At 37.4% G+C, this 25,801-nt stretch overlaps 3 protein-coding genes and 1 long non-coding RNA gene across 7 annotated transcripts in view; 3 read left to right on the top strand and 1 right to left on the bottom strand.

Moving 5' to 3' along the window:
- The window catches only part of LOC120007708 (probable serine/threonine-protein kinase PBL21), a 45,926-nt gene extending 32,451 nt beyond the window's left edge, over positions 1-13,475 (top strand). Inside the window, exon 8 of the mRNA XM_038858105.1 lies at positions 12,984-13,475. Within this exon, the coding sequence (XP_038714033.1) occupies positions 12,984-13,360 (377 nt within the window). The 3' untranslated portion in view covers positions 13,361-13,475. The remainder of the gene's footprint in view (positions 1-12,983) is intronic.
- Positions 7,068-9,212, top strand: LOC120007710. Of its 2 annotated transcripts, XR_005470237.1 has the most exons (3): positions 7,068-8,114; positions 8,416-8,517; positions 8,619-9,212. It is a non-coding gene; the product is annotated as an uncharacterized LOC120007710 (long non-coding RNA). The 2 variants fall into 2 exon arrangements; XR_005470236.1 differs by lacking the exon at positions 7,068-8,114 and having other exon boundaries at positions 8,305-8,517.
- LOC120007709 lies at positions 9,478-12,794 on the top strand. 2 transcript variants are annotated; one of them, XM_038858106.1, is made up of 7 exons: positions 9,478-10,001; positions 11,557-11,678; positions 11,779-11,853; positions 11,977-12,185; positions 12,326-12,466; positions 12,559-12,686; positions 12,783-12,794. In XM_038858106.1, the coding sequence occupies exons 1-5, from the start codon at positions 9,979-9,981 to the stop codon at positions 12,371-12,373; spliced, it is 477 nt and encodes a 158-aa protein (XP_038714034.1). In that variant the 5' UTR covers positions 9,478-9,978; the 3' UTR covers positions 12,374-12,466; positions 12,559-12,686; positions 12,783-12,794. The 2 variants fall into 2 exon arrangements, with proteins under 2 accessions (XP_038714034.1, XP_038714035.1); XM_038858107.1 differs by lacking the exons at positions 11,557-11,678; positions 11,779-11,853 and adding an exon at positions 10,201-10,275 and having other exon boundaries at positions 9,478-10,099.
- A 371-nt stretch (positions 13,476-13,846) lies between the features above and the next one.
- LOC120007107 (ABC transporter C family member 5-like) lies at positions 13,847-23,006 on the bottom strand. Of its 2 annotated transcripts, XR_005470141.1 has the most exons (13): positions 22,781-23,006; positions 20,328-22,595; positions 19,855-20,175; positions 19,691-19,777; positions 18,557-19,240; positions 18,232-18,396; positions 17,754-18,048; positions 17,343-17,557; positions 16,035-16,340; positions 15,570-15,633; positions 15,214-15,453; positions 14,517-14,750; positions 13,847-14,096 (listed from the first exon to the last, which is right to left on the bottom strand). XR_005470141.1 is itself a non-coding variant. In XM_038857288.1 (12 exons), the coding sequence occupies exons 2-12, from the start codon at positions 22,443-22,445 to the stop codon at positions 14,638-14,640; spliced, it is 4,608 nt and encodes a 1,535-aa protein (XP_038713216.1). In that variant the 5' UTR covers positions 22,446-22,595; positions 22,781-23,006; the 3' UTR covers positions 13,866-14,637. The 2 variants fall into 2 exon arrangements, 1 of the variants encoding a protein (XP_038713216.1); XM_038857288.1 differs by having other exon boundaries at positions 13,866-14,750.
- Positions 23,007-25,801: the final 2,795 nt, after the last annotated feature.

Raw genomic sequence — 25,801 nt, 5'->3', positions numbered from 1 at the left:
TCGATAAAGAGTAGGTTCTGATAGAAGGTCACCATCAAGCAGAGATAACATGGTCTTGCTAATCATTGGTGTCTTAATGGAATTAACCGTGGCCAAAGAAAACCGATGCAATAAATCCGTCAGATATTTCTCCTGACTGAGATGCAGGCCCTGTGCGGACCTGTTGGCCTGAATGCCAAGAAAGTAATGTAAATCACCAAGGTCCTTCATAGCAAATTGTTTCGACAATATGCCAATAAAAGCATGTAGAGCGGAAGAATGAGTGCCAGTGAGGATAATATCCACATATAATAAGAGGACCAAAGTACCCGAGGAAGAGTGATTCACAAACATGGAAGTATCGGATTGGCTGGAGTGAAAACCATTAGCAAGTAGAAAATTACTGAAGCGCTGAAACCATGCTCGAGGTGCCTGTTTGAGGCCATAAATAGCTTTCCGAAGCTTGCATACATAATCAGGAAATTTTGGGTCCACAAAGCCTGGAGGCTGTCTCATAAAGACATCCTCAAGTAAATGACCATGTAGAAAGGTATTTTTGACATCAAGTTGCTGAATTGGCCAGTTAGCCCCAATAGCAATAGATAAAACTGTGCAGATAGTTGTGGGTTTAACAACAAGACTGAACGTCTCATGATAATCAATACCGGGTCTTTGATGAAAACCCTAAGCCACCAATCTGGCTTTGTACCGCTCAATCGAACCATTAGAATTGTATTTGATCCTGTAGATCCATGTACAACCAACAATGTTAGTACCAATAGTAAATGGAACCAAATCCCAAGTGGCATTGGATATGAGTGCATTGTATTCATCAGCCATGGCTGATTGCCACTTTGGATTTTTAACTGCTTGAGAATAACAAGTAGGTTCTACTGGATCACCTGTGGCAACAAGAGAAAAAAAATTTCGAGGTTTTGTGATGCTAGATTTTGCTCTTGTTTGCATGCTATGGACATTGGAAATTGTGATAGGAAGGGAAGAAGGTGGCGCTGCTGTCGAGGTAGTGGTGGCAGGTGTGAGTGGAGATGAGGTGGCGGGAGCAGGTAGTGTGGGGTGAGTTAAAGTTACGGGAGTGGATGGGTGAGGTGTAGTGGGGGAGAAAGTACTAGGCATATTTGGGGATAAGTGTATAGTGGGTGATATAGTGGAGGGTGGGGAGGTGGAATGTAGGGTCAGTGGGAAGGTGGTAGTGGGGATAGGAGTTGAATATTCAACATTGGTAGAAGACCATGTTGAAGGAGGAGAGATATGGGCCGAAGGTAGAGAAAGATAAATAGGGGATGTGTGTGATGAAGGAGGTGTCAAAGAAGTCGTAAGTTCATGATATGGAAATTTATGTTCATGAAAAATAACATGACGACTTATGTAAACACGATTTGTGACTGGATCGAGACAACGATACCCTTTGTAATGGGAGGCATATCCAATAAAGATACAACGAATTGACCGAGGAGAAAATTTGTGTGGGACCGTGACACTTAAATTAGGAAAACATTCACATCCAAAAGCCTTGAAGAGATGGTAAGGTGGGCAACTTTGAAGTTGGAAAAGAATAAAGAGAAGAAGTGACATACGGGTATGAATAAAGAGGTGATGTAGGCAAGAAAGGAGGTACATAACCAAGAGTGCTAATCATGGAGGTAGAGGTGATGTAGGCAAGAAATGAGGTACAGAACCAAGAGTGCTAATCATGGAGGTTGCTGGGTGTTCATGACCAAGAGAGGTCGAAGGCATGTTAAGTGAGGAGATGGGTATAGAAGCAGGTGAGAAAGGAGGAGGGGCGAAAGCAAGTGGTGGTGGATTGAGGTCAGCCGTGGGAACTGACATAGGGAAAGATTCGGCAGCGATCGACTGAGATGATTCCATGAAAAATAGGATTAGGGTCTGATAGAGAAAAGAAACCCGAGCTCCGATACCACCCTTTGTACACATTGACTCTAATAGCTAGTTTGGAATAAGAACTTTGATTTACATGATTGATATGTTATATTGCTTGTTTCGGATGGTACGTACTCTTTTCCAATTTTGTTCTCCCTCATCCACCCATGTTCTTTCACTTCCTTGGGCGGTTATGGATCCGAAGTCAATTATGATTGGATGGTAGCCTCATAAAATTAATTTAAAACCAATTACTAATACTAACAAATCAACATCATAAGTGAAAATTTACGTGTATTAATGTGTGTTATTTTTACTTGTGTGATCATGAGATTTTTTTGCTTTAAATCTTTACTTATGAAGTCAAATCGACGTATTATCGAAAGTTTCTATGCATTCCTTTTATGACTTTGAGAACATTTTATCATTTCATAGTATCAACATCTGCAAGGTTTTTCAAATATAGTTGTAAGAGTTAATAATGATTTATTTTTCATAGTTAAAAGAATTGCTTACCATTTGTAAGCTTTTGATAGAAATAGTGTCTATCAAGTAGCTCATACACTAGGTAGAGGTTTCTTGTGTTGTTTTCAGACTCATCATATCCTAGGAGGCATATTATAATCATATCCTATGAGGCATATTATATGAGGAGACGGCATGGTAGATCAAGGCTATCATTCTCAACCCGTAACATATTTACTATGTACAAGTTGAATTATTAATATATATTCAACAATCTTCCCATATGTTGGGATTATAGAAACATATGTAATATTTGTACAAACATATATTAAGACAAAACTAAGCCAAAAAACACATAGATGACCTTTGTATAAGAAACAATGTGCAAGAGACATTTGATAAGATATTTGAAAAGGGATGTGAGATGTTAAACAAAGCACATTTGCTGGAAACGCTAATGTTGTCTTATGATTTCATTTGCACTATGTTGCGTTGTCGTATCATATATGGTCTGATGTGCTTTACAGCAATTTCTAGTCTCAAGACTTTGACTATATATATGGGCATGCGTCCCTGATATATCGTAGTCGAGCCACCTTACCCAATGATAGTGTCTTGTCTTGTGTGTTCAATTAGTATTGGACACTATGGTTTTTCATATATTGTCTTGTCTTGTGTGTTCAATTCGTGTTAAGACACTTACAGTTTTTCATTTATTGCCTTTTCTTGTGTGTTCAATTGGTGTTTAATTAGTCTGGGTGTTAAATTAGTCTGGTGAAATTGTATTGAGCTGAAGGACCTTGTTTGACATACCCATTTGCCATTTTCTTCTCTCCCAATGAAGAGATATGATTTTTAATTAAGGGAAGTAACGTAGTTCATTTACAATGGGGGTTTACTGAAACCTCCATTTTGTTATCTATTTGTTTTAGTACTGAAACATATGTGTCTATTGTAGTTTTTGTTATCTTCAAGTTAATTGTTGTTATCTATTTGTTTTGGTACTGAAACCTAATTGTCTTATGTAGTTTTTGTTATCTTCAAGCTAATTGCATCCAGACTTGACCATGGCAGGACCTATTGATGTTAATAGGTAAGCTCACTTCCTCTCATTAGAATTATGATTTAAATGTTGCTTCAATTAGGGTTACTAAGGAATGACATTGTGCAGATTGCCACTTCATACCTTCACCCACAATCAACTGAGTATGTATTCCAAAAATTTTGTCAATGAGAATATCATTGGGCAAGGCGGCTCCGCAACATTTCATGCCCTTTTTTGAATTTTATTTCTTGCTCTGTTCGAGCTTTAATTATGGTGGTTGTTCCTTTTGTACTTGAAACCGAAACCAAAAACCGACCTAACGATTGGTCATACCTTAGTCGACCCTAATTGTGTGTGAAGTTATGGAGTGGCAACCTACATAGTGTCATACCTTAGCTGACCCTAATTGAAAGCAAAATTTAAACCATAATGCTAATGAGAGGAATATTACCTATTACCATATGTGGCTCTCACAATGGTTGAGTCATCATTCGCTTCCAACTTGAAAAATAAACTAGCAAATTAATGCTATAAAAATAGTTATAAAATGTCATTACTAATTTTTTTTTGCCATGGAGCGGGTGCGACAATTACCGAGTCACCTTTCCAACATTAGCAATAGCAAAACATACTTGATATCCTTGTGACAACACCCATGGTTTTTTTTTTTTCTGCGGTTTGGAGTTTTTCACATAAATCTTGTGTCTGTTGATTGTGTTATCTCAAGTTCAATGTTTTTTTAGTTTTTTGATATTTTTGAAGAAATGATCCTAAGGATAATTACCCAACAATCATTTTCTTTTCTCTCTTTTATTTTATTTGTTAATTGTCTTCACGCAGATTCTTTTGTGGTTTTTTTATCTAGTGAAAACAAGATGTCAGATTATTTGGTTATTTTCTTTTCCTCCTTTTTTCTCATAAATCCTTTTGTTCTGTTTCGATAAGGACTATGACATTTCACTTGTAGTTCAAAGAAGCAGTGCTAGAAAATGGTATCACTAAGCAACAAAAGGTGTGTGTAATCAATCATTTCTTATATGCTAAAAGAGGATATAAAAGAACAAAAAAATGAAATGGGCTTTTAGATTTGCTTGCTATGTCATTTATAATTTTAATATGAGTTGATGAAAGTATCATCTTTAGCTAGAAATGAACGGTGGAATGAATACAGAGCGAATTCTTGTTGATTTACCATAAACTCATTTAGTCGACCTCAAACTTTTGAGATATGATGATGATTGTATGTAGGTAGTGACAATGAAATAAGATCATGTTGTGTTTATTACTTCCTTATAAAACCATTCATGTACGTTGCATGAAAGTCATAACAATGCTTGATTTGCTTGGTTTAGGCTTCTTCGAGAATGTTGCTACAAGAATCCCGACTATCGGCCTACGTTGGAAGAGATCATTTCATAACTAGAGATTATCCAAGAAATCTACAAAATATGAAAGAAGTGAACTGTTGTGGCTGGCTGCAACTTTTTCAATTATGCAAATCAAAAATGCTGCATCCAAGAGAGATCGCAAGAGGAGAAGAGAAAAATCTTACTAGTTCATCAGAAGCAAAGTCCCCAAGACTGAACAAGTTCAAATATAAAGATGACCAACGATCATCTTGATCTGAAAAGAAATAATAAAATAAAATAAGGACCAGAAGGGCAAAAGGCTAAACGATGCCGTTTTATAAGTTCAAAATACACCAATGAAACGATGTCGTAAAAAGAAATGGCGCGAAGAGATTGATTGCAACTAGGAAAACACACTTTCTTTTCGATTAAGAGAGAATTAGGGCTGCTGATTGATTTTCCTTTTGTTACATCTATCCTTACCTAATTAGTAGCGATGGAATCGGTTAATGAAGGATTGATCGAATCGGTTGATGAAGGATCGATGGAGTCGGTTAATGAAGGATCTCCAGAGGAACTCGATTCGAAGGAATTGGAGATGTTCACCACTAACTTACATAAGGAAAACTCTATAGACGTTGCCCAATTTTTCCAATCGTACCAGTGTAGTCGATTGATGTATAATGAGGTTTTTTTTATTTTTTATTACATCTGTTAGGGTGTGATGCACTTTTCACATCACCTCCAGAGGTACCCGACTGGGAGCGCTTCGTGAAGTTCACCAATAACTTGGGTAAGGAAAATTTCGTATACCTCACACACTCTTGCAAAGTGTACCGGTGGAATTGGGTAATGGATAATTAGGGTTTTCTTTTTGTTGCATCTGTCATTCTCGAATTGGGGATGGAATAATCAGATAATGGAGGCAGAACTCCAGAAAAATTCAAGTGTAATGACTTGAAGATGTTCACCAATAACTTCAGCGAGAGGAGTTTTATTGACTAGACCCAATTTTGCAAAGTTTATCGTGGAAGAACTCTACAGGGTCAAGAGGTGACGGTGAAAATTTGGGTTCCTCAAGATGTCTACACTACTGTCGGACGTGAAAATGTTGTGAGATTGTAGGTATGCTTCTTAACATAACTTCCCGTCCCGTTGTTTGTAGTTCAAAGAAGCAGTCCTAGAATGGTATCACTAAGCAGCAAAAGGTGTGTAATCAATCATATCTTATATGGTAAAAGAGGATATAAAAGAACGAAAAAAATGAAATGGGCTTTTAGATTTGCTTGCTATGTGATTTATAATTTCAATATGAGTTGATGAAAGTATGATCTTAGATAGAAATGAATGGTGGAATGAATCCGTAGTTAATTCTCGTTGATTTACCATAAACTCATTTAGTTGACCTCAAACTTTTCAGATAAAGACTCAAGATGATGATGATTGTATGTAGGTAGTGGCAATGAAATAAGATTATTTCGTGTTTATGACTTCCTTATAAAACCATTCATGTACGTTGCATGAAAGTCATAACAATGCTTGATTTGCTTGGTTTAGGCTTCTTCGAGAATGTTGCTACAAGAATCCCGACTACCGGTCTATGTTGGAAGAGATAATTTCATAACTAGAGATTATCCAAGAAAATCTACAAAATATGAAAGAAGTGAGCTGTTATGGCTGGCTGCAACCTTTTCAACTAGGCAAGTTAAAAAGGCTACATCCAAGAGAGATTGCAAGAGAGAAGAGAAAAATCTTACTAGTTCTAGTTCATCAGAAGCAAGTCCCCCCAAGCAACGGTAACTCAACAAGTTCAAATAGAAATATGACCAACGGTCATCTTGATCTTAAAGGAAATAATAAAATAAACTAAGTTGACAAGACAATGACCAGAAGGGCAAAAGGCTAAACGATGCCGTTTTATAAGTTCAAAATACACCAATGAAACGATGTCGTAAAAAGAAAGGGTGCGAAGAGATTGATTACAACCAGGAAAACACACTTTCTTTTCGATTAAGAGAGAATTAGGGCTGCTGATTGATTTTCCTTTTGTTACATCTATCCTTACCTAATTAGTAGCGATGGAATCGATTAATGAAGGATTGATCGAATCGGTTGATGAAGGATCGATGGAGTCGGTTAATGAAGGATCTCCGGAGGAACTCGATTCGACGGGAATTGGAGATGTTCACCACTAACTTGCGTAAGGAAAACTCTATTGACGTTGCCCAATTTTTCCAATCATACCAGTGTAGTCGATTGATATATAATGAGGTTTTTTTCTTTTTATTACATCTATTAGGGTTTGATGCACTTTTCACATCAGCTCCAGAAGTACCCGACTGGGAGCGCTTCGTGAAGTTCACCAATAACTTGGGTAAGGAAAATTTCGTATACCTCACACACTCTTGCAAAGTGTACCGGTGGAATTGGGTAATGGATAATTAGGGTTTTCTTTTTGTTGCATCTGTCATTCCCGAATTGGGGATGGAATAATCAGATAATGGAGGCAGAACTCCAGAAAAATTCAAGTGGAATGACTTGAAGATGTTCACCAATAACTTCAGCGAGAGGAGTTTTATTGACTAGACCCAATTTTGTAAAGTTTATCGTGGAAGAACTCTACAGGGTCAAGAGGTGATGGTGCAAATTTGGGTTCCTCAAGATGTCTACACTACTGTCGGACGTGAAAATGTTGTGAGATTGTAGGTATGCTTCTTAACATAACTTCCCGTCCCGTTGTTTGTAGTTCAAAGAAGCAGTCCTAGAATGGTATCACTAAGCAGCAAAAGGTGTGTAATCAATCATATCTTATATGGTAAAAGAGGATATAAAAGAACGAAAAAAATGAAATGGGCTTTTAGATTTGCTTGCTATGTGATTTATAATTTTAATATGAGTTGATGAAAGTATGATCTTAGATAGAAATGAATGGTGGAATGAATCCATAGTTAATTCTCGTTGATTTACCATAAACTCATTTAGTTGACCTCAAACTTTTGAGATAAAGACTCAAGATGATGATGATTGTATGTAGGTAGTGGCAATGAAATAAGATTATTTCGTGTTTATGACTTCCTTATAAAACCATTCATGTACGTTGCATGAAAGTCATAACAATGCTTGATTTGCTTGGTTTATGCTTCTTCGAGAATGTTGCTACAAGAATCCCGACTACCGGTCTATGTTGGAAGAGATAATTTCATAACTAGAGATTATCCAAGAAAATCTACAAAATATGAAAGAAGTGAGTTGTTGTGGCTGGCTGCAACCTTTTCAACTAGGCAAGTTAAAAAGGCTACATCCAAGAGAGATCGCAAGAGAGAAGAGAAAAATCTTACTAGTTCTAGTTCATCAGAAGCAAGTCCCCCCAAGCAACGGTAACTGAACAAGTTCAAATAGAAATATGACCAACGGTCATCTTGATCTTAAAGGAAATAATAAAATAAACTAAGTTGACAAGACAATGACCAGAAGGGTAAAAGGCTAAACGATGCCGTTTTATAAGTTCAAAATACACCAATGAAACGATGTCGTAAAAAGAAAGGGCGTGAAGAGATTGATTACAACCAGGAAAACACACTTTCTTTTTGATTAAGAGAGAATTAGGGCTGCTGATTGATTTTCCTTTTGTTACATCTATCCTTACCTAATTAGTAGCGATGGAATCGGTTAATGAAGGATTGATCGAATCGGTTGATGAAGGATCGATGGAGTCGGTTAATGAAGGATCTCCGGAGGAACTCGATTCGAAGGAATTGGAGATGTTCACCACTAACTTACGTAAGGAAAACTCTATTGACGTTGCCCAATTTTTCCAATCATACCAGTGTAGTTGATTGATGTATAATGAGGTTTTTTTTCTCTTTTATTACATCTGTTAGGGTTTGATGCACTTTTCACATCACCTCCAGAGGTACCCGACTGGGAACGCTTCGTGAAGTTCACCAATAACTTGTGTAAGGAAAATTTCGTATACCTCACACACTCTTGCAAAGTGTACCAGTGGAATTGGGTAATGGATAATTAGGGTTTTCTTTTTGTTGCATCTGTCATTCCCGAATTGGGGATGGAATAATCAGATAATGGAGGCAGAACTCCAGAAAAATTCAAGTGGAATGACTTGAAGATGTTCACCAATAACTTCAGCGAGAGGAGTTTTATTGACTAGACCCAATTTTGTAAAGTTTATCGTGGAAGAACTCTACAGGGTCAAGAGGTGACGGTGAAAATTTGGGTTCCTCAAGATGTCTACACTACTGTCGGACGTGAAAATGTTGTGAGATTGTAGGTATGCTTCTTAACATAACTTCCCGTCCCGTTGTTTGTAGTTCAAAGAAGCAGTCCTAGAATGGTATCACTAAGCAGCAAAAGGTGTGTAATCAATCATATCTTATATGGTAAAAGAGGATATAAAAGAACGAAAAAAATGAAATGGGCTTTTAGATTTGCTTGCTATGTGATTTATAATTTTAATATGAGTTGATGAAAGTATGATCTTAGATAGAAATGAATGGTGGAATGAATCCATAGTTAATTCTCATTGATTTACCATAAACTCATTTAGTTGACCTCAAACTTTTGAGATGAAGACTCAAGATGATGATGATTGTATGTAGGTAGTGGCAATGAAATAAGATTATTTCGTGTTTATGACTTCCTTATAAAACCATTCATGTACGTTGCATGAAAGTCATAACAATGCTTGATTTGCTTGGTTTAGGCTTCTTCGAGAATGTTGCCACAAGAATCCCGACTACCGGTCTATGTTGGAAGAGATAATTTTATAACTAGAGATTATCCAAGAAAATCTACAAAATATGAAAGAAGTGAGCTGTTGTGGCTGGCTGCAACCTTTTCAACTAGGCAAGTTAAAAAGGCTACATCCAAGAGAGATCGCAAGAGAGAAGAGAAAAATCTTACTAGTTCTAGTTCATCAGAAGCAAGTCCCCCCAAGCAACGGTAACTGAACAAGTTCAAATAGAAATATGACCAACGGTCATCTTGATCTTAAAGGAAATAATAAAATAAACTAAGTTGACAAGACAATGACCAGAAGGGCAAAAGGCTAAACGATGCCGTTTTATAAGTTCAAAATACACCAATGAAACGATGTCGTAAAAAGAAAGGGCGCGAAGAGATTGATTACAACCAGGAAAACACACTTTCTTTTCGATTAAGAGAGAATTAGGGCTGCTGATTGATTTTCCTTTTGTTACATCTATCCTTACCTAATTAGTAGCGATGGAATCGGTTAATGAAGGATTGATCGAATCGGTTGATGAAGGATCGATGGAGTCGGTTAATGAAGGATCTCCGGAGGAACTCGATTCGAAGGAATTGGAGATGTTCACCACTAACTTACATAAGGAAAACTCTATTGACGTTGCCCAATTTTTCCAATCATACCAGTGTAGTCGATTGATGTATAATGAGGTTTTTTTTCTCTTTTATTACATCTGTTAGGGTTTGATGCACTTTTCACATCACCTCCAGAGGTACCCGACTGGGAGCGCTTCGTGAAGTTCACCAATAACTTGTGTAAGGAAAATTTCGTATACCTCACACACTCTTGCAAAGTGTACCGGTGGAATTGGGTAATGGATAATTAGGGTTTTCTTTTTGTTGCATCTGTCATTCCCGAATTGGGGATGGAATAATCAGATAATGGAGGCAGAACTCCAGAAAAATTCAAGTGGAATGACTTGAAGATGTTCACCAATAACTTCAGCGAGAGGAGTTTTATTGACTAGACCCAATTTTGTAAAGTTTATCGTGGAAGAACTCTACAGGGTCAAGAGGTGACGGTGAAAATTTGGGTTCCTCAAGATGTCTACACTACTGTCGGACGTGAAAATGTTGTGAGATTGTAGGTATGCTTCTTAACATAACTTCCCGTCCCGTTGTTTGTAGTTCAAAGAAGCAGTCCTAGAATGGTATCACTAAGCAGCAAAAGGTGTGTAATCAATCATATCTTATATGGTAAAAGAGGATATAAAAGAACGAAAAAAATGAAATGGGCTTTTAGATTTGCTTGCTATGTGATTTATAATTTTAATATGAGTTGATGAAAGTATGATCTTAGATAAAAATGAATGGTGGAATGAATCCATAGTTAATTCTCGTTGATTTACCATAAACTCATTTAGTTGACCTCAAACTTTTAGATAAAGACTCAAGATGATGATGATTGTATGTAGGTAGTGGCAATGAAATAAGATTATTTCGTGTTTATGACTTCCTTATAAAACCATTCATGTACGTTGCATGAAAGTCATAACAATGCTTGATTTGCTTGGTTTAGGCTTCTTCGAGAATGTTGCTACAAGAATCCCGACTACCGGTCTATGTTGGAAGAGATAATTTTATAACTAGAGATTATCCAAGAAAATCTACAAAATATGAAAGAAGTGAGCTGTTGTGGCTGGCTGCAACCTTTTCAACTAGGCAAGTTAAAAAGGCTACATCCAAGAGAGATCGCAAGAGAGAAGAGAAAAATCTTACTAGTTCTAGTTCATCAGAAGAGTCCCCCCAAGCAATGGTAACTGAACAAGTTCAAATAGAAAGATGACCAACGGTCATCTTGATCTTAAAGGAAATAATAAAATAAACTAAGTTGACAAGACAATGACCAGAAGGGCAAAAGGCTAAACGATGCCGTTTTATAAGTTCAAAATACACCAATGAAACGATGTCGTAAAAAGAAAGGGCGCGAAGAGATTGATTACAACCAGGAAAACACACTTTCTTTTCGATTAAGAGAGAATTAGGGCTGCTGATTGATTTTACTTTTGTTACATCTATCCTTACCTAATTAGTAGCGATGGAATCGGTTAATGAAGGATTGATCGAATCGGTTGATGAAGGATCGATGGAGTCGGTTAATGAAGGATCTCCGGAGGAACTCGATTCGAAGGAATTGGAGATGTTCACCACTAACTTGCGTAAGGAAAACTCTATTGACGTTGCCCAATTTTTCCAATCGTACCAGTGTAGTCAATTGATGTATAATGAGGGTTTTTTCTTTTTGATTACATCTGTTAGGGTTTGATGCACTTTTCACATCGCCTCCAGAGGTACCCGACTGGGAGCGCTTCATGAAGTTCACCAATAACTTGGGTAAGGAAAATTTCGTATACCTTACACACTCTTGCAAAGTGTACCGGTGGAATTGGGTAATGGATAATTAGGGTTTTCTTTTTGTTACATCTATTATTCCCGAATTGGGGATGGAATAATCAGATAATGGACGCAGAACTCCAGAAAAATTCAAGTGGAATGACTTGAAGATGTTCACCAATAACTTCAGCGAGAAGGATTTTATTGACTGGACCCAATTTTGCAAAGTTTACCGTGGAAGAACTCTGCAGGGTCAAGAGGTGACGGTGAAAATTTGGGTTCCTCAAGATGTCTACACTACTATCGGGCGTGAAAATGTTGTGAGATTGCAGGTATGCTTCTTAACATAACTTCCCGTCCCGTTGTTTGTATTGATATATATATATATATATATATATATATATATATATATATATATATATATATATATATATCCTATCTAGTTTATTTGTCTAATTTGCCGTCATTCCAGCAAGAAGTTATTTTCTTGAGCCGCATAGGGATCATCCTTATTTGGTGAAGCTGATTGGGTATTGCTGTGATGATGATGATCATATCGGTGTTGTCTATGATCTTAATTCTGTGGACACAGTGCACAAGCTCATGAAACGGGGTGATGCAATGCTACTTACTTTGATTTCCATTGAATTGGATTGTTACACAATCTCCCTCTTATTTTACTTACAAGTCCTGCTTTATCTGCAGATTCTTTTACTTGGCAAACGAGGTTGAATGTCGCTCTTAAATTTGCATCTGTGATTGAGTTTTTACATTCCCATGAACCCAAGTACTTTGTTTGCAATATAGATGCTGCTCATGTAATGCTTGATCAGGTTGGATTTAGTTGTACAACATCGATCTTTTATATGCTTTATTATTCTCGTCTTAATCAGTGGTGAATGGCTAATTATTCTTCTCTTTCTTTTTAGGATTCCAATCCTGTTCTATTTGACTTTGCTATGCTGGTGGGAGGGATTTGTGGTTATACCCCCCTGACATCTCATGTAAGAGAAGGCCTTTATGTGGCTCTTACATGCCAAGAGCTTGGATCGGGTTCTGGAGGTTTCCTTCGGCTAATTTTCTGGGTGCTTAATTAATGCCTTTTGTTCTCTTGGGACTCTATTTCATAGGTATCTACACAGAGTGGACAGATGTATTTGCGTTTGGTGTGGTACTCCTTATGCTCATAAGCAAGAGGGTCTGGGACAGGGACAGCTCGATCGCCGCTTGGCAAGCCACAATGCAAGGGAAGGATAGAGGTCGTACAGTTCAGCAATGGGCACTAGAGAAGTACAGCCAACTAAGGAAGAGGTTTTGGTGTAAAACTTCGCTCGTGCATAAGAGCCTGAAGAGAGACCCGGGTTTTGATGCTAGTCGTGGAGTGAACGTCACTGAGCTTGCAATACGCTGTGTACAGAAGAAAAGGTATGGGCCGTGGCCGCCGCCTCCTAAAATAGCAGAAGTAGTTAGTATTTTGCGGTTATGGGCAGTGGCCGACGCCTCCTAAAATAGCAGTAGTTAGTATTTTGCAGTTAATGAGCAAGTGATGGTTTTGTTAGTGCAACAAATCCTAAAGAATTGCTGGTTTTTCAATGGAATTGATCTGTAATGAGGGATCTGGAGAGTGGAGACCTTCCCTCTGTTATTCTGCTTTGTCCTTTATGTTTTTAATATATATATATATATACTCTGACCTGAATTCCTTCCCTTTGTTATTCTGCTTTGTCCTTTATGTTTTTAATATATATGTATATACTCTGACCTGAATTAGGTTAAAAGCCTCTTATACTTGATTTCTCTTCCCTAGTAGTAGTACTTGTTTCTTGATTTCTTAATCTGAATTTTTATTGCATTTGATGTCTTTTTTGAATTTCATTTTTTGTCCTGTTCGAGCTTTTCAATAAAAACCGACCATGTCTGTTTCGCACTCAATGTCAAAAAGCAATTGAAACCGACCGCGAACACTCTTACCAAGTATCTTCCCTACATTACATTACATGGCAGATGCTACATCCATAATCTATATAATGTAGATAATATTTTGAGTAGGAACCTTCTTTAGTAATGAATTACAAGTTTGCAAAACAAAAGGAAGGATCCTTCATGGTTCACAGTACTCAAACCAATTCAAACAATGATAAAATTTACTTTCATAAAGTAAATCCCAACACTGCTGAGACTTGCATGGAATGAAACCAGTTACTGACTTACTGGTGTTCCAAGGGTGCCACCACCATTGCATCCTAAATTCACAATCAAGACAAAGAAAAACAACCCAGTAAGGTTTCAGATCTCTTTGTCGCAACGACAACTTGTGGCATAAGTTTAAGCTGTATTCTCACAACTAAAAGAAGTGGAAGGAATTCACAATGAGTAGTCCAGCTCTACAAATTTCCTAACTAAATTAACAACAGCCTGTTAAGATCTAAACCCATTTTGTTTCACATCATTGAACAAGTATAAGCCGCTCGATTTTTTCCTTTCATGTGATTATTCCCAAACTCTAACCTCCCGCCTCATTTTCTGTCACAGAGCATACCAACCATGCATAAATTCCCATAAACAGTTTAAGGGGATGAATTCAATTGACTGGTAATTTCCCTGAAATAGAAATTAGTTCCCTCCTCTGGGAATTTCTTTTAACTACCACCTTCCTCCCTTACCCTTCCATTTGCCGAATGCAACAGCAGCCTGTGGAGCAGCATTAGCCACTTCACTTTTCAAATACCCATCTGCCCTTCATGTGCCTTGGACTTCAAGGTTTTTGGGCATGCCAGTACCTTTTCAAAATTCTGGGATGCCACTTGACCTTGACGAATACTCTGTCACCAACTTTAGAAAGAGGGATGATTTATCATCTAACAATCGCGCTGGAGTATCAAATTCTGCAACGCGGCCTGGAAATAGAGAAAAAGGAGAAGAGAGGACTCAATAAGTATGCCAAGGCCAAGTAATTGCAAGAACCTTGTAAGAATGCGGAATGTACCAAAATCATACCAGTTCTGAACAGTTATGAAGAGAGAAAATTTTACCAGGTGCTCGTGCTACACTAAAAACTTACACCTGTGGCTGTAGAAGACTAAAAATCGGTTTATGATTCCTTAACTTGACTTGCTCCAAGTTATTATTGTTTATTTTTACACTAATTTTCAACAAAATAGGCAGGATCCAGGAAAAAAAAACAAACCAACCCAACCCAACCCAACCCAATATCATGGATTATCCTTCTCAATGGAGAAAGCTCGAAAAAGAATAATAACCCGAAATGCACTTAATATATTCTCTCTAGTCATATTTCTTAATTATCTGCTGACAATTGTTCTTCATAAAAAGAAAAAGAGAAAAAAAAACTGTACGTACCATCACTGAGAACCAGAACCAGATCACTGTCTATGACAGTAGGGATACGATGTGCAATGGTGCACACTGTGCAATTCTTAAATTCTGTTCGAATTATCTTCTGAATGAGATTATCTGTGGCTGTATCAACTGATGCCGTTGCCTCATCAAGCATAAGTATTCTAGCCTGTTTAAGCAAAGCACGGCCAAGAGCAACAAGCTGTCGTTGCCCCACACTCCAATTCTCTCCATTTTCTAGCACTGCAAATGACACGTGGAAAATACAACTGAAATCATTCATACACAACAGAATTTTGTAAATTTCCTTCTTCCAGGTCGGCGGAAAGGAATATTATCAACATTAATTTTCTACATACCCGGTGTATCAAGCTTTTGCTCTTTCTCACAGACTATATCTCCAAGTTGTGACTTGTCCAGTGCCTACAACAAATCAAAATCCAGTAGTTATGTTGAATGCACTGCATTGCATTGCCAGGATCATTTAACCAAGAAAAGTTTCAGGGAGCGTTTTAGTTCAATAAGAATTTTCATTCCATCTGGAGGAAATCCACCCTAATCAACTAGAAAACATCTATTTTGGTGTTGCTTTGGCAAATTTAAGAAGGGCAGCCATGCGTTGGATTTAATTCGAGTCACATTACGAATAACAGTTCTCAAGAGTGTTCTTATATTATCATTTTTTTTGGTTCATGAGTGGGGATCAATATTCTTCACAATAAAACACATTTTAATACTTTCTTGATATATTCAAAAAAATTAAGGTTTTTTTACCTACCAAGTTAATTACCAAAAAGAAGACGATAATGGAGTATGAAACAAACCTGCCATATTTCCTGATCTGAATGTTCTTCAAGGGGATCAAGATTGCCCCTAATGGTCCCCTCAAATAAGGTAGGATCCTGAGGTATGATACCCAGACGGCTACGAAGGTCATGAAGGCCAATTGCTGAAATATCTATGCTGTCTATGATGATCCTCCCACTAGATGGTTCAATCAATCGGAACAATGCCTGGATCAATGTAGATTTACCACTTCCAGTTCGCCCAACAATTCCAATCTTCTTTCCACCAGGAAATGAACAGGAGACACCATGAAGAACCAGAGGTAGATTTTCATTGTAACGAACCTTCATTAAAGCCGGGAAAAAATAAGCATAACAATTTCTGAAACAACCGCTTTTTTTTTATGCACTAAAGATTTATTAGAGTAGGAGATCAATGGGGTGCCACCCAAATTAAATGGAACCATATATCCATTAGCCAGCATGTTACAAGAGGAATGAGATTTATTGTAAAACAATTGCTGTGATCAGGACCATCCCAAAAAAAAACAGCAAGCAAAAAAAGAAAAAAAAAACACGGACAGCAAATTCTTTTATCAATTGCCAGCTCCCTCGCTGGGACAAGTTCCATTTTCCAGGATCAAACAAATCTAAGCAAAGGGTGTCTTCTAAAAGGCTAGATATCTGTACTTGTTTTATATAGGGTTGCTGCAATACAAATCTCCCTCGTTAAATTAGCAGCAGATCCAATAAAAGTTTTTGAAAACAAACATTTTATATATGAACTCCCAAAAATGTAAATTAATTTCTTTATGAAAATTCCAACGATAACCAGAGGAAAACTTTACCCAATAGTAATATTAGACTCTGCAACCTGAATGTGTAGAAGAGTTTTCAAGACAATGGACTTAGCAATCACAACTTCCAAGGCAAGGATAGTTTTTTGTTGTCCCAAGCTCAGTACTCATCTACCAAAATACTCCAGGTTTTATAAGAAAAATAAAACTCATAGTAGAAAGTTAATCTCCATCACCTATTCACCGAACACTATCAAGATAAAGAAGTAGAAAAATAAATTGAAGTGTAGGATTGGAAGAAGAAGGTGGAAAAATCAAAGAGTTAAAAATAATTTAAACGAAATCAGAAATACGTTTGAACTAATTAAGGTCATGAAATGTATGAAAATTTGAAAACTAGGTTTTTTTTTTAAGGCATTCGAAATTAGGTACTATCTTCTAATGCATATGATATGAGGTTTTATCAAAGAAAAACAAGAGCATCTCCAAGCGCCTGAAGAAGTTAAGCACAAGGTTTTTCCACATTAATAGTCAAAGCAAAACCACATACCTTCAAATCAATTATATCAATTGTTCCATTCTCTGGCCATGAGGATGGAGGGCGAGAATCATCAATAGTTGGAGGGGCTTCACTGGGAATTTGGCTGTACTGGTAAATCCTTTCAATGGAAATAATCTTATTTTCAAGCTTACAAAAGCTTAGTATCCACCGTGACAGACGAGCATTTAAATTAAGTCCATATGTTACAGCAAGGCCTGCCATGCCTGCCCAGAACATGCAAATTGTTACGAACAACAACAAAAAATTACCAATAGAAAATGATATTTAATTATCTTCTCAGAACCACATCTCAACTTTCATCGATGAAGCATTGTGTAAAATCAAACTTCAAAAAGTCATCAGCTTGCAAATACAAACAAACTCCTTGTAAAAGTGCGCAGAAATACTTAGTATGCTTACTTGGATCGATACTTCCATGTGGAAAGCTCACCAGAAGAATCATGCAAAAAGCAAATACAAAAGTCGAAAGCAATTCCATGCGTAGGCAAAGCCATTCAATAGCTGCAAGACTGCAGAAGAAAGGGCGAGCAAAACAATCAAGAAGATACAGGTTCTGCTTCATGAACCTTTTTTCTTGGCCAAAGCCTCTTATTGTGGCTGCTCCAGCAATGGACTCACCAAAGAGATTAATAACTGGAGATTTCTGGATGCTCACAATGCGAACCAGTTCCCTTGATGAAGCCATATAGTATTTCTGCATTGAAACACTGACATTTAGGTGATATGCCCTTCGACACTATTTAGCCAAAAGGCGCAAAACAAAAAGGACACTGATGCTGATGCTAAAGTTTAAATTAAGTTCAAGTATTGTTTTGAGTCATCTTTGTGAAAAGCAACAGAGTTTGAAATCTGAGACTCGAGGATAAAAAAAAATCACCTGCATCCACAAGCAAGCCACAGTCATTGGAAGAACAAGAAGTAACACTTGCCATGTTACTTGTGTCATTACACCAACAATTCCAAGAAGCTGTATGGTTGTTGAAGCAAAGCCACCAAGTCTAAAAGGAATATCAAGATCCACCATCGTTTGATCAATAGACACCTGAAAGGCCACAAATGATCCAAAACATCACATTAAATAATCCAAAATCGTATAATACGAAAGGGAAGAGCATTTGAAAAAGAGAGAAAATAAATATGGTCAAGTATACGGAAATAATATTTCGACAGCATAAAATATTAGGGTAAAATGAAAAACTTACACGATTCAAGATCCGTCCAGCAGGTGTAGTGTCAAAGAAAGACATTGGTGCTCGAAACACACTTCTAAGCATCTTCAGGAACAATTTCTGGGCAGCTGCTAGACCAAATGTGGCCACCAGTAAGGCTCTCACAAATATAAACCAGGAGCTTCCAAATGCGAGGGCCATATAAACAACAAGAAGGACCATAGGACTGACTTTAGGTTGGTCTCCTGCTGTCTGGGGATTAGCCCAAGCCATCCACCAACTACTCGCTATTTGAAGAAGCTGAAATAATCCTTGTGCAAGGATTATAAGGGGAATCAACAACCCTTTATATGCTGCAGCCATGTATGACAAATAAACCTTCATGCTGACTCTTCCTCTCACTCTTTCCTCTTCCTGAACAAATTGTTTTTTCTTTGAGCGCTTTGCTTTCTTTTTCTCCTTAATGGCTTTCTGATCTGAAACTGATGCACTCACTCGCACTTCCTTAGCCAAGCTGTCAATATTATTTCCAGCTGCATCACATTTTATAACAGAGCCATCTAGTGACGTACTTTCATCTGAACCAGGTGACTGATTTGGAATATCCATAGCTTCAACTGCTTCATGGTGAGCAGCAACCAAAGTGTTAAAATCAGTTCCTGCTTGAAGTAGTTCATCATACTTCCCAGCCTGTATGATGCGACCTTCTTTAAGAACCTGCACAGTCAGAAGATGAGTGTCAGAAGAATTTCATTTAATAAAACTTTCCAGCATCAGATGCATGCATAATACTACTATACGCTAAACTGACTGCAAATTCAGGTTTATCAAATTGATCAAAAGGACATACAAAATAAGTATTGTTCCACAAATACTCAAGTTGGCACAAAAGTCCATATGCTACAGTCCTGTGGAACAGTTATGTTTCGATATTATATTTTAAACCAAACTACAAAGTTTACACAAGGTGCAGCTCTGCAGTACAAGCTCTTTTTTTTTTAAAGAAAAGAAGGTGAAACTAAAAATGATCCTGGTACAGTTAGGGACAAAAAGCAATACAATACAGTCATATGTTCCATCAACTAAACAAACAGAAACCCCAATGCAACATAAGGGGCAAATACCAATATTACTACATGTCTGCATTCATCAAATAAGAACTCATACCAGTATAAGATCGGCCACAGGTAGAAATTCAACTTGATGCGTGACAAAAATTACAGTCTTACTCGCTAGTGCTGTCAATATGTATTCCTGTAATTCCATGTTACTTGTTCAGTAAAATTCCATTCACTTGAACAGAAAATTTGTCAAACACCGTGAAACTGTACCTTGAACAACTCTGAGCCTGTGTGAGCATCAACAGCACTGAATGGATCATCCAGCAAATAAATGTCTGCATCTTGATAAAGTGCCCTTGCAAGTTGCACCCGTTGCTTCTGGCCACCACTCAAATTTATACCCCTATCACCAATAATGGTCTGATCGCCATGTGCAAAAAGTCCCAAATCCTTTTTCAGGGAGCATGCATGGATAACATTTTTGTACTTTGCTTTATCCATTGGACTGCCAAAAAGAATATTTTCTTGAATATTTCCTGACTGTATCCATGCTGATTGGGAGACATATGCAGCAGTGCTGCAAACCCTAACCTAAGAAGATATTCAACATGAAACATTTAGTAATTTTCAAACCTTCTCAAAGTGCATCAAAAGGGGAAAAAAAAAAGAAAAAGAAGATATTAAATGAAATTTAAAAAAAGAGAGAGAAAAGAACAAGCTTAAGAAAGTTAAGAGTGACTTACTTCACCACAAATTTTAGGGATCTCTCCAAGAATGCAAGACAGAAAACTTGATTTTCCAGAGCCAACCACGCCACAAACAGCTACACGCATCCCCTGCTCCACTCTCATTTGTATTCCTGACAATGTGGGCCTCGGGGAAGAAAGGTCCCAGCAAAATTCACCATCTTTGATTTCTATGGCTAAGTTTGTCATACCCCGTGGCAGAACAATTGTCGCATCTTCCTGTAATTCTTCCTCCCGCAGGAATCCAGAAATTCGATCAAGAGAAACTTTTGTCTGAGCCATCATTGACACCAGGTCAGGGAAATTCCTGAGTGGTTCTTGGAGAATCCTAAAAGTGGCCAAAGCAGAAAGAACACCTCCTGCTGTTAGCTGACCACCCAATAATATAGACGTGGCAAAAGTGGCAGCTGAAACAAATATGGGGGAGCTCCAGAAAATAAATGTAATAAATGCTTGTGAATAAAGGGCTTTCCTAAGCCACTTAAACTCCACATCCCGTATCTCCTCCAATTTCAGTCTATATCTATCTTCCCAAGCTTGCAACTTGAGAATTCTCATGTTCCTCAAGCATTCAGACGTTTTCCTCATCCTTTCATCCTTCGCAGCCATCAGCTTGTCTTGATAATTTTCTTGTATTTTTGCCACAGGGACAGTGACAAAAATGGAGATGATAGTGGCGATCAATGTAGCAACAGAAGCAATTCCGACATTCATATACAAAATAGCAAGGGCAAGAACAATTTGAAGAGGCAGTACCCAAATGTCATGGAGATACCAAGAATAGTCCCCTACTCTCTGCACATCTACTGCCATATAGTTAACAATCTCTCCACTGGTGTGACTCTGTCTGGCCTGGCTTGAGAGCCTAAGTCCCTTCCTGTAGACCATTGCTGTAAGTGCAGACCTCACATGCATACCCAAAATGTCAACCCCTAGATACCATTGCCTGGTTGTTAAGGTCTCCACAAGCTTAGCTGAGAAGAATATTCCAGCAAGAATGTATCCCTCGTGAGGGAAGGTCTCCTTCCCTCCAAGATAATCAACAAAGTAACTGATCATGTATGGTCCCACATATGAAACAAGGGTATTCAACCCGGCAAAAATGGCATTACAAGCTGCCTCTTTCCAGAATGATTTCAGAATGGCCGAAGCTAAAGAAGGCTGCTTTGAAGCATTCTCTGCTTTCAATCTCTCCCAATTTGACTTCAAAATCTTGTAATTGGTCTTGGATCGATCTTTTGGTGCAAGAAGAGGAATGTCCTTGAGCTCGAGAGGTTTCTTTGCACCAATTGAGAGCAATGGATTCAACCATGAAAGTGTGGCCAAGCTAAAGAGCCCAGCACCACTATAGGGAGAGACCCTAAGACACCCTGCCTCTTCTTCAAGGAGCAATGGCTCTTGAAGGTCAGAGTTCCTGCAAACTTGTATGCCAGTGGTACGCCTAACAGCAATGAAACAGAGGAAAGCGAGAGCTGGGGTTGTGGCGAAATTGGCCACAGCGTGAGAACACAAATGTTTTGAGCCTTCTATGAAAAGTCCTCTCCCATCAACATACAAAGTAGACAAACAAATCACAAATGACACAAACCACCATACCCTTAACAAAAATGGGAATTTCTCGGACAACTTGAACTTACAGTGAAGAGCAGAAAAGCTCAACACAAACCAAGCTAAACCCTGTGCAGCAGGCAAGCAGATAACTGACCAGTCCACAACTTTCCCATCATCAGCCTCTCTAATCAAACCAACTCCATCAAATCCTAACACCAAGAATTGCACAAACAACACGTAGAAACAACAAAAGACCAACAATTTGAAATCTGTTCCAATTTTAACTTCACGAATTTCACCATCAACACTAATGCTGCGGCGTACTGGGCTCAAGTTCACAACAGGATCTTCCTTGAGGGTTCTAATTCGACCAACACACAAAAACAACCGTCTTGCAGAAATGACAAAGAGAGAAACAAGAAAAAGCGTCAAATTTATGCAAATTGATGATAATTCCAATACAGGCAGGCCCTGAATTGCCTTGAGGAGGGATTGTGCCGATTGAATGTTGGTTGTGCTCGTTGAAGCAACAGAGATTTTATTGAACAAAAGAGAAATACCCATGATCAGATACAATGAGCTCGTGAAGGAAAATACACGATTGAGAGAGTCGGAATGGAGTTAAGCAAGTATAGAGATTAAGCTTTGCAAAGAAGGGCATTTCACCATCTAGGTGGTGTGCGACAGCAACGAAGGCCTATCTGGAGATAGAACCTGCAGACACATTGCACATGAATACAAACAGATTTTTATCAATTCACGGAACTCCAAGAGAGAAAGAGAAAGACAATCGTCCGCTTGTCTCCGCACGACAGAAGGAGACAGAGTGAACGCAAAATATGAAAATCAAAAACGGAAAACCCATAAGAGAAAACACCAAGAAAAAACACAACACTGACCTGAGCCTTCTTCCTTGAAAATCATTCGACGTACACTGTAGAATTGCCGAGCTGAATAGCAAGCTCTCTCCTTTATTGAATCAACAACAAACCCACAAGCGGAGCTGCGGAGAGAACAAGCATTAGGAGAATGCCTATCAAAATCAGAAGCACCCAGGAAGAGAGAACGAACACTCTGATTTTCAAAAAGCTGTCTTGTACACACATTCACTAACCCAAAACAAAACAAAACCTTCTTTTTCTTGTTTATTGAGTACTATAATTACAGTATCAGTATTATATATATAGACAGGTATTAAGATGAATAGATGATGCACAAGAGAGAGAACCTTTTTCAGCAGAGATAATAAAAAGAATAAAAAGGAGAATATTATATGGTGATCATTAGAATATTATTCACATGTATGTGAGAGCTGTGAGCTTATTAGAATATTACTCACATGTGCTTTACATAAGCAAATGTTAGATTATGCTAGCACATAATCTCAACATGGGTTTCTTTAGAATTACTGGGAATGTACATACGATTTGATTCGAGAAACATTCTGAGTAATCCCCTCCCCCGTTTCAAGAATTACTAAGAATGTCTCTCAGATCAAATCGTATGTACTCAGAAGATTTTGAGTTCGATTCTCATTAGATGCAATATATTTTTATAGTCATGCATTAGGCTTTGGCTCAATTTACCCTATTTTCAAGTGGGAAATTGTCGCGTCTTCTATACGCATGGACTGTAAATTTGTATGATATCGCTTTCTCGATTATTAAAAAGGTAATAGTTGAAGATAACACTTAATTATGTTGCTAAAGTTGGCCTAACTTAATTAGTATGTTGTTAAACTTCAAGTTGGCATTTGGTGGAGGAATTCAAAGCAAATATGATGACTTTAATGCCATTATCCATCAAATAACAATGATTTTTCACCAAATGTTAGTAAATTTTTGTTTCTTCCTTGTTAGTGCTCATCTCATACACGTCTCTTCTTTGTGGGACAAAGCATGAACTCTCTCAGACAACCTCAACCGTGAAGTGCTCTCTGCTTCATGGGCCACACCGACCTTCACTTTTCTCTTTTGTCCTTTTTTTTTAAAAAAAAATCTTTTAGTCGGCACAAAGTAACTTCACGAGGTTTTTTTTTAACGTGAAATCCATCCGGATGTGAATCGGATAATTGATTGATAAATTTCGAATCACATGAAAGACCCAACGACCCTATGAAAGACCTAACACATGGTGACATTTACACACGTTGAGTCGAGTGAATGGTTCATCTCGCAAATTATGATAATCAAAACACTCACGAGATTTAAACTCACAACCTTCCGCTTGCATTAAAAATTACCGCGATCAAGTTCACCATTTCAACTAACGACTCATTGTTAACTTCACAAGGATGGTTATAAAAAAGTTGGGTTTGAGCCGAATACGGGTTCAAATTCATATATGTCAAGATATTAAAGCTTGAATCGAGTCTAGATCACTAAATATTCAAATAATTCTCTTAAATAGTTATACATTAATTATAAAATATATGATCCAATAGTTTGTATATGGAACCATATCCAAATTTCGGATATATATAATTTATATCTAAATTTTATTTAATACAGGTTAGTTAAATTCGATCTTTCGTATCGAACATAGTTTTAGGGTTCCTAATTATGGGGTCAGGGGTCCAGGAAGAGAATGTACGGTTGTGTTCTCACCGTCAAAACATGGGCGCACCCAAGTGTGTTGCGTTTGTTTTTTTAAAATGTTGGATTGGATCAGCTACCCCACTTATCACGTTTTGTGAGGCACACAGAGAGAAAAGATGACCAAACTCTCTGTTTGTTTCTCGGGAAAAGGTGGCACATTTGTGGTTGCTGATGAGGATATGACGTGCTTATGTTTGTTCATCATTTATTTAATTTTTTTGTTGTTTGGTTCATTTATATAAAAAAAAATTGTTTGTAATGAGTGAGAGTTAAGAAATTCAAATGCTATAACTAAGAGGAAGAAAATGGCATAAGATTTTTTTATTTTTTTTTACAAATTTAGCAATTAAAGTACAATTATAAGGACCTCCATGAAGACTAAAAAAGACATAATTATTTTATATTTTACAAAAAAATCTCCATCGTTTGAGGTTTTCTATCATTTTTCTTTTAACTCAAAAGACACATTATACAAGTTTGCCCTTTAAACATTCGATATGAGTTTAAATTTGGTTTTTACGCTTGCACATATAGAAATTCTCCACCTGACAACAGAATAAATTAGGTCAAAACTCAACACGTGACGAGAGAATATTTGTCTTAATTCTATCAATTTATGGAGCTAAACTATCCCATGATTAAACAAACATTTACCTACCATTATGGAATTGATTGTGTTAATTCAATGCATAATTAATTGACGCATGACTTTGAATTCTAATTTCAATTATAGCTTTGTTGATGTTGGGTTGGAATACAACACCAGTCCCATTCAGGGACTACACAAATACAAGGCTGACACAACAATTAATGGGGTCCCCTACAAATTATTTGGGTTTTACTATAAAGTTCTTGACATATACATTCTCTTGCTTTATTTTTTTTTTCTTCATAATTTTGGACTTTTGGGGGTTCTAAACTTTCCATGATTGTCAAAATAGGTGGGTGGTCAAGTCAAGGGAATGTTATATAGCTGTAGATAAATTTTGACATGCTTTACCAACTATCCCCAAAAATTTTACGCATTTATTTTTTCAATTATAAATATGACGGGTCTCACAACATATGTGACCCCATTTTTGTAGTAGTTTATTATAGCCATTGAATTTCAAATACGTAAAATGGGTGCGCATATGAAAATTCATATATAAATATATATATGTGTACATACACACAATAGATGGGAGAAGATTGTAGCATTTGACCTTAAGAGCAAGATTGGTGGGCGCATGCTTTTGGTGAATTTTTCTTCCCTATGAGAAATTGGTTTTCAAAACCAATATGATGTGAATTGTCATATACAGTATTACTTTGCTTCTCAAA

The sequence above is a fragment of the Tripterygium wilfordii genome, chromosome 10 (assembly GCF_013401445.1).
Source record: "Tripterygium wilfordii isolate XIE 37 chromosome 10, ASM1340144v1, whole genome shotgun sequence".
NCBI classification, from domain to species: Eukaryota; Viridiplantae; Streptophyta; class Magnoliopsida; order Celastrales; family Celastraceae; genus Tripterygium; species Tripterygium wilfordii.
Note: the sequence above shows the minus strand (reverse complement) of the source record. Positions and strands in the feature narration are given on the sequence as shown.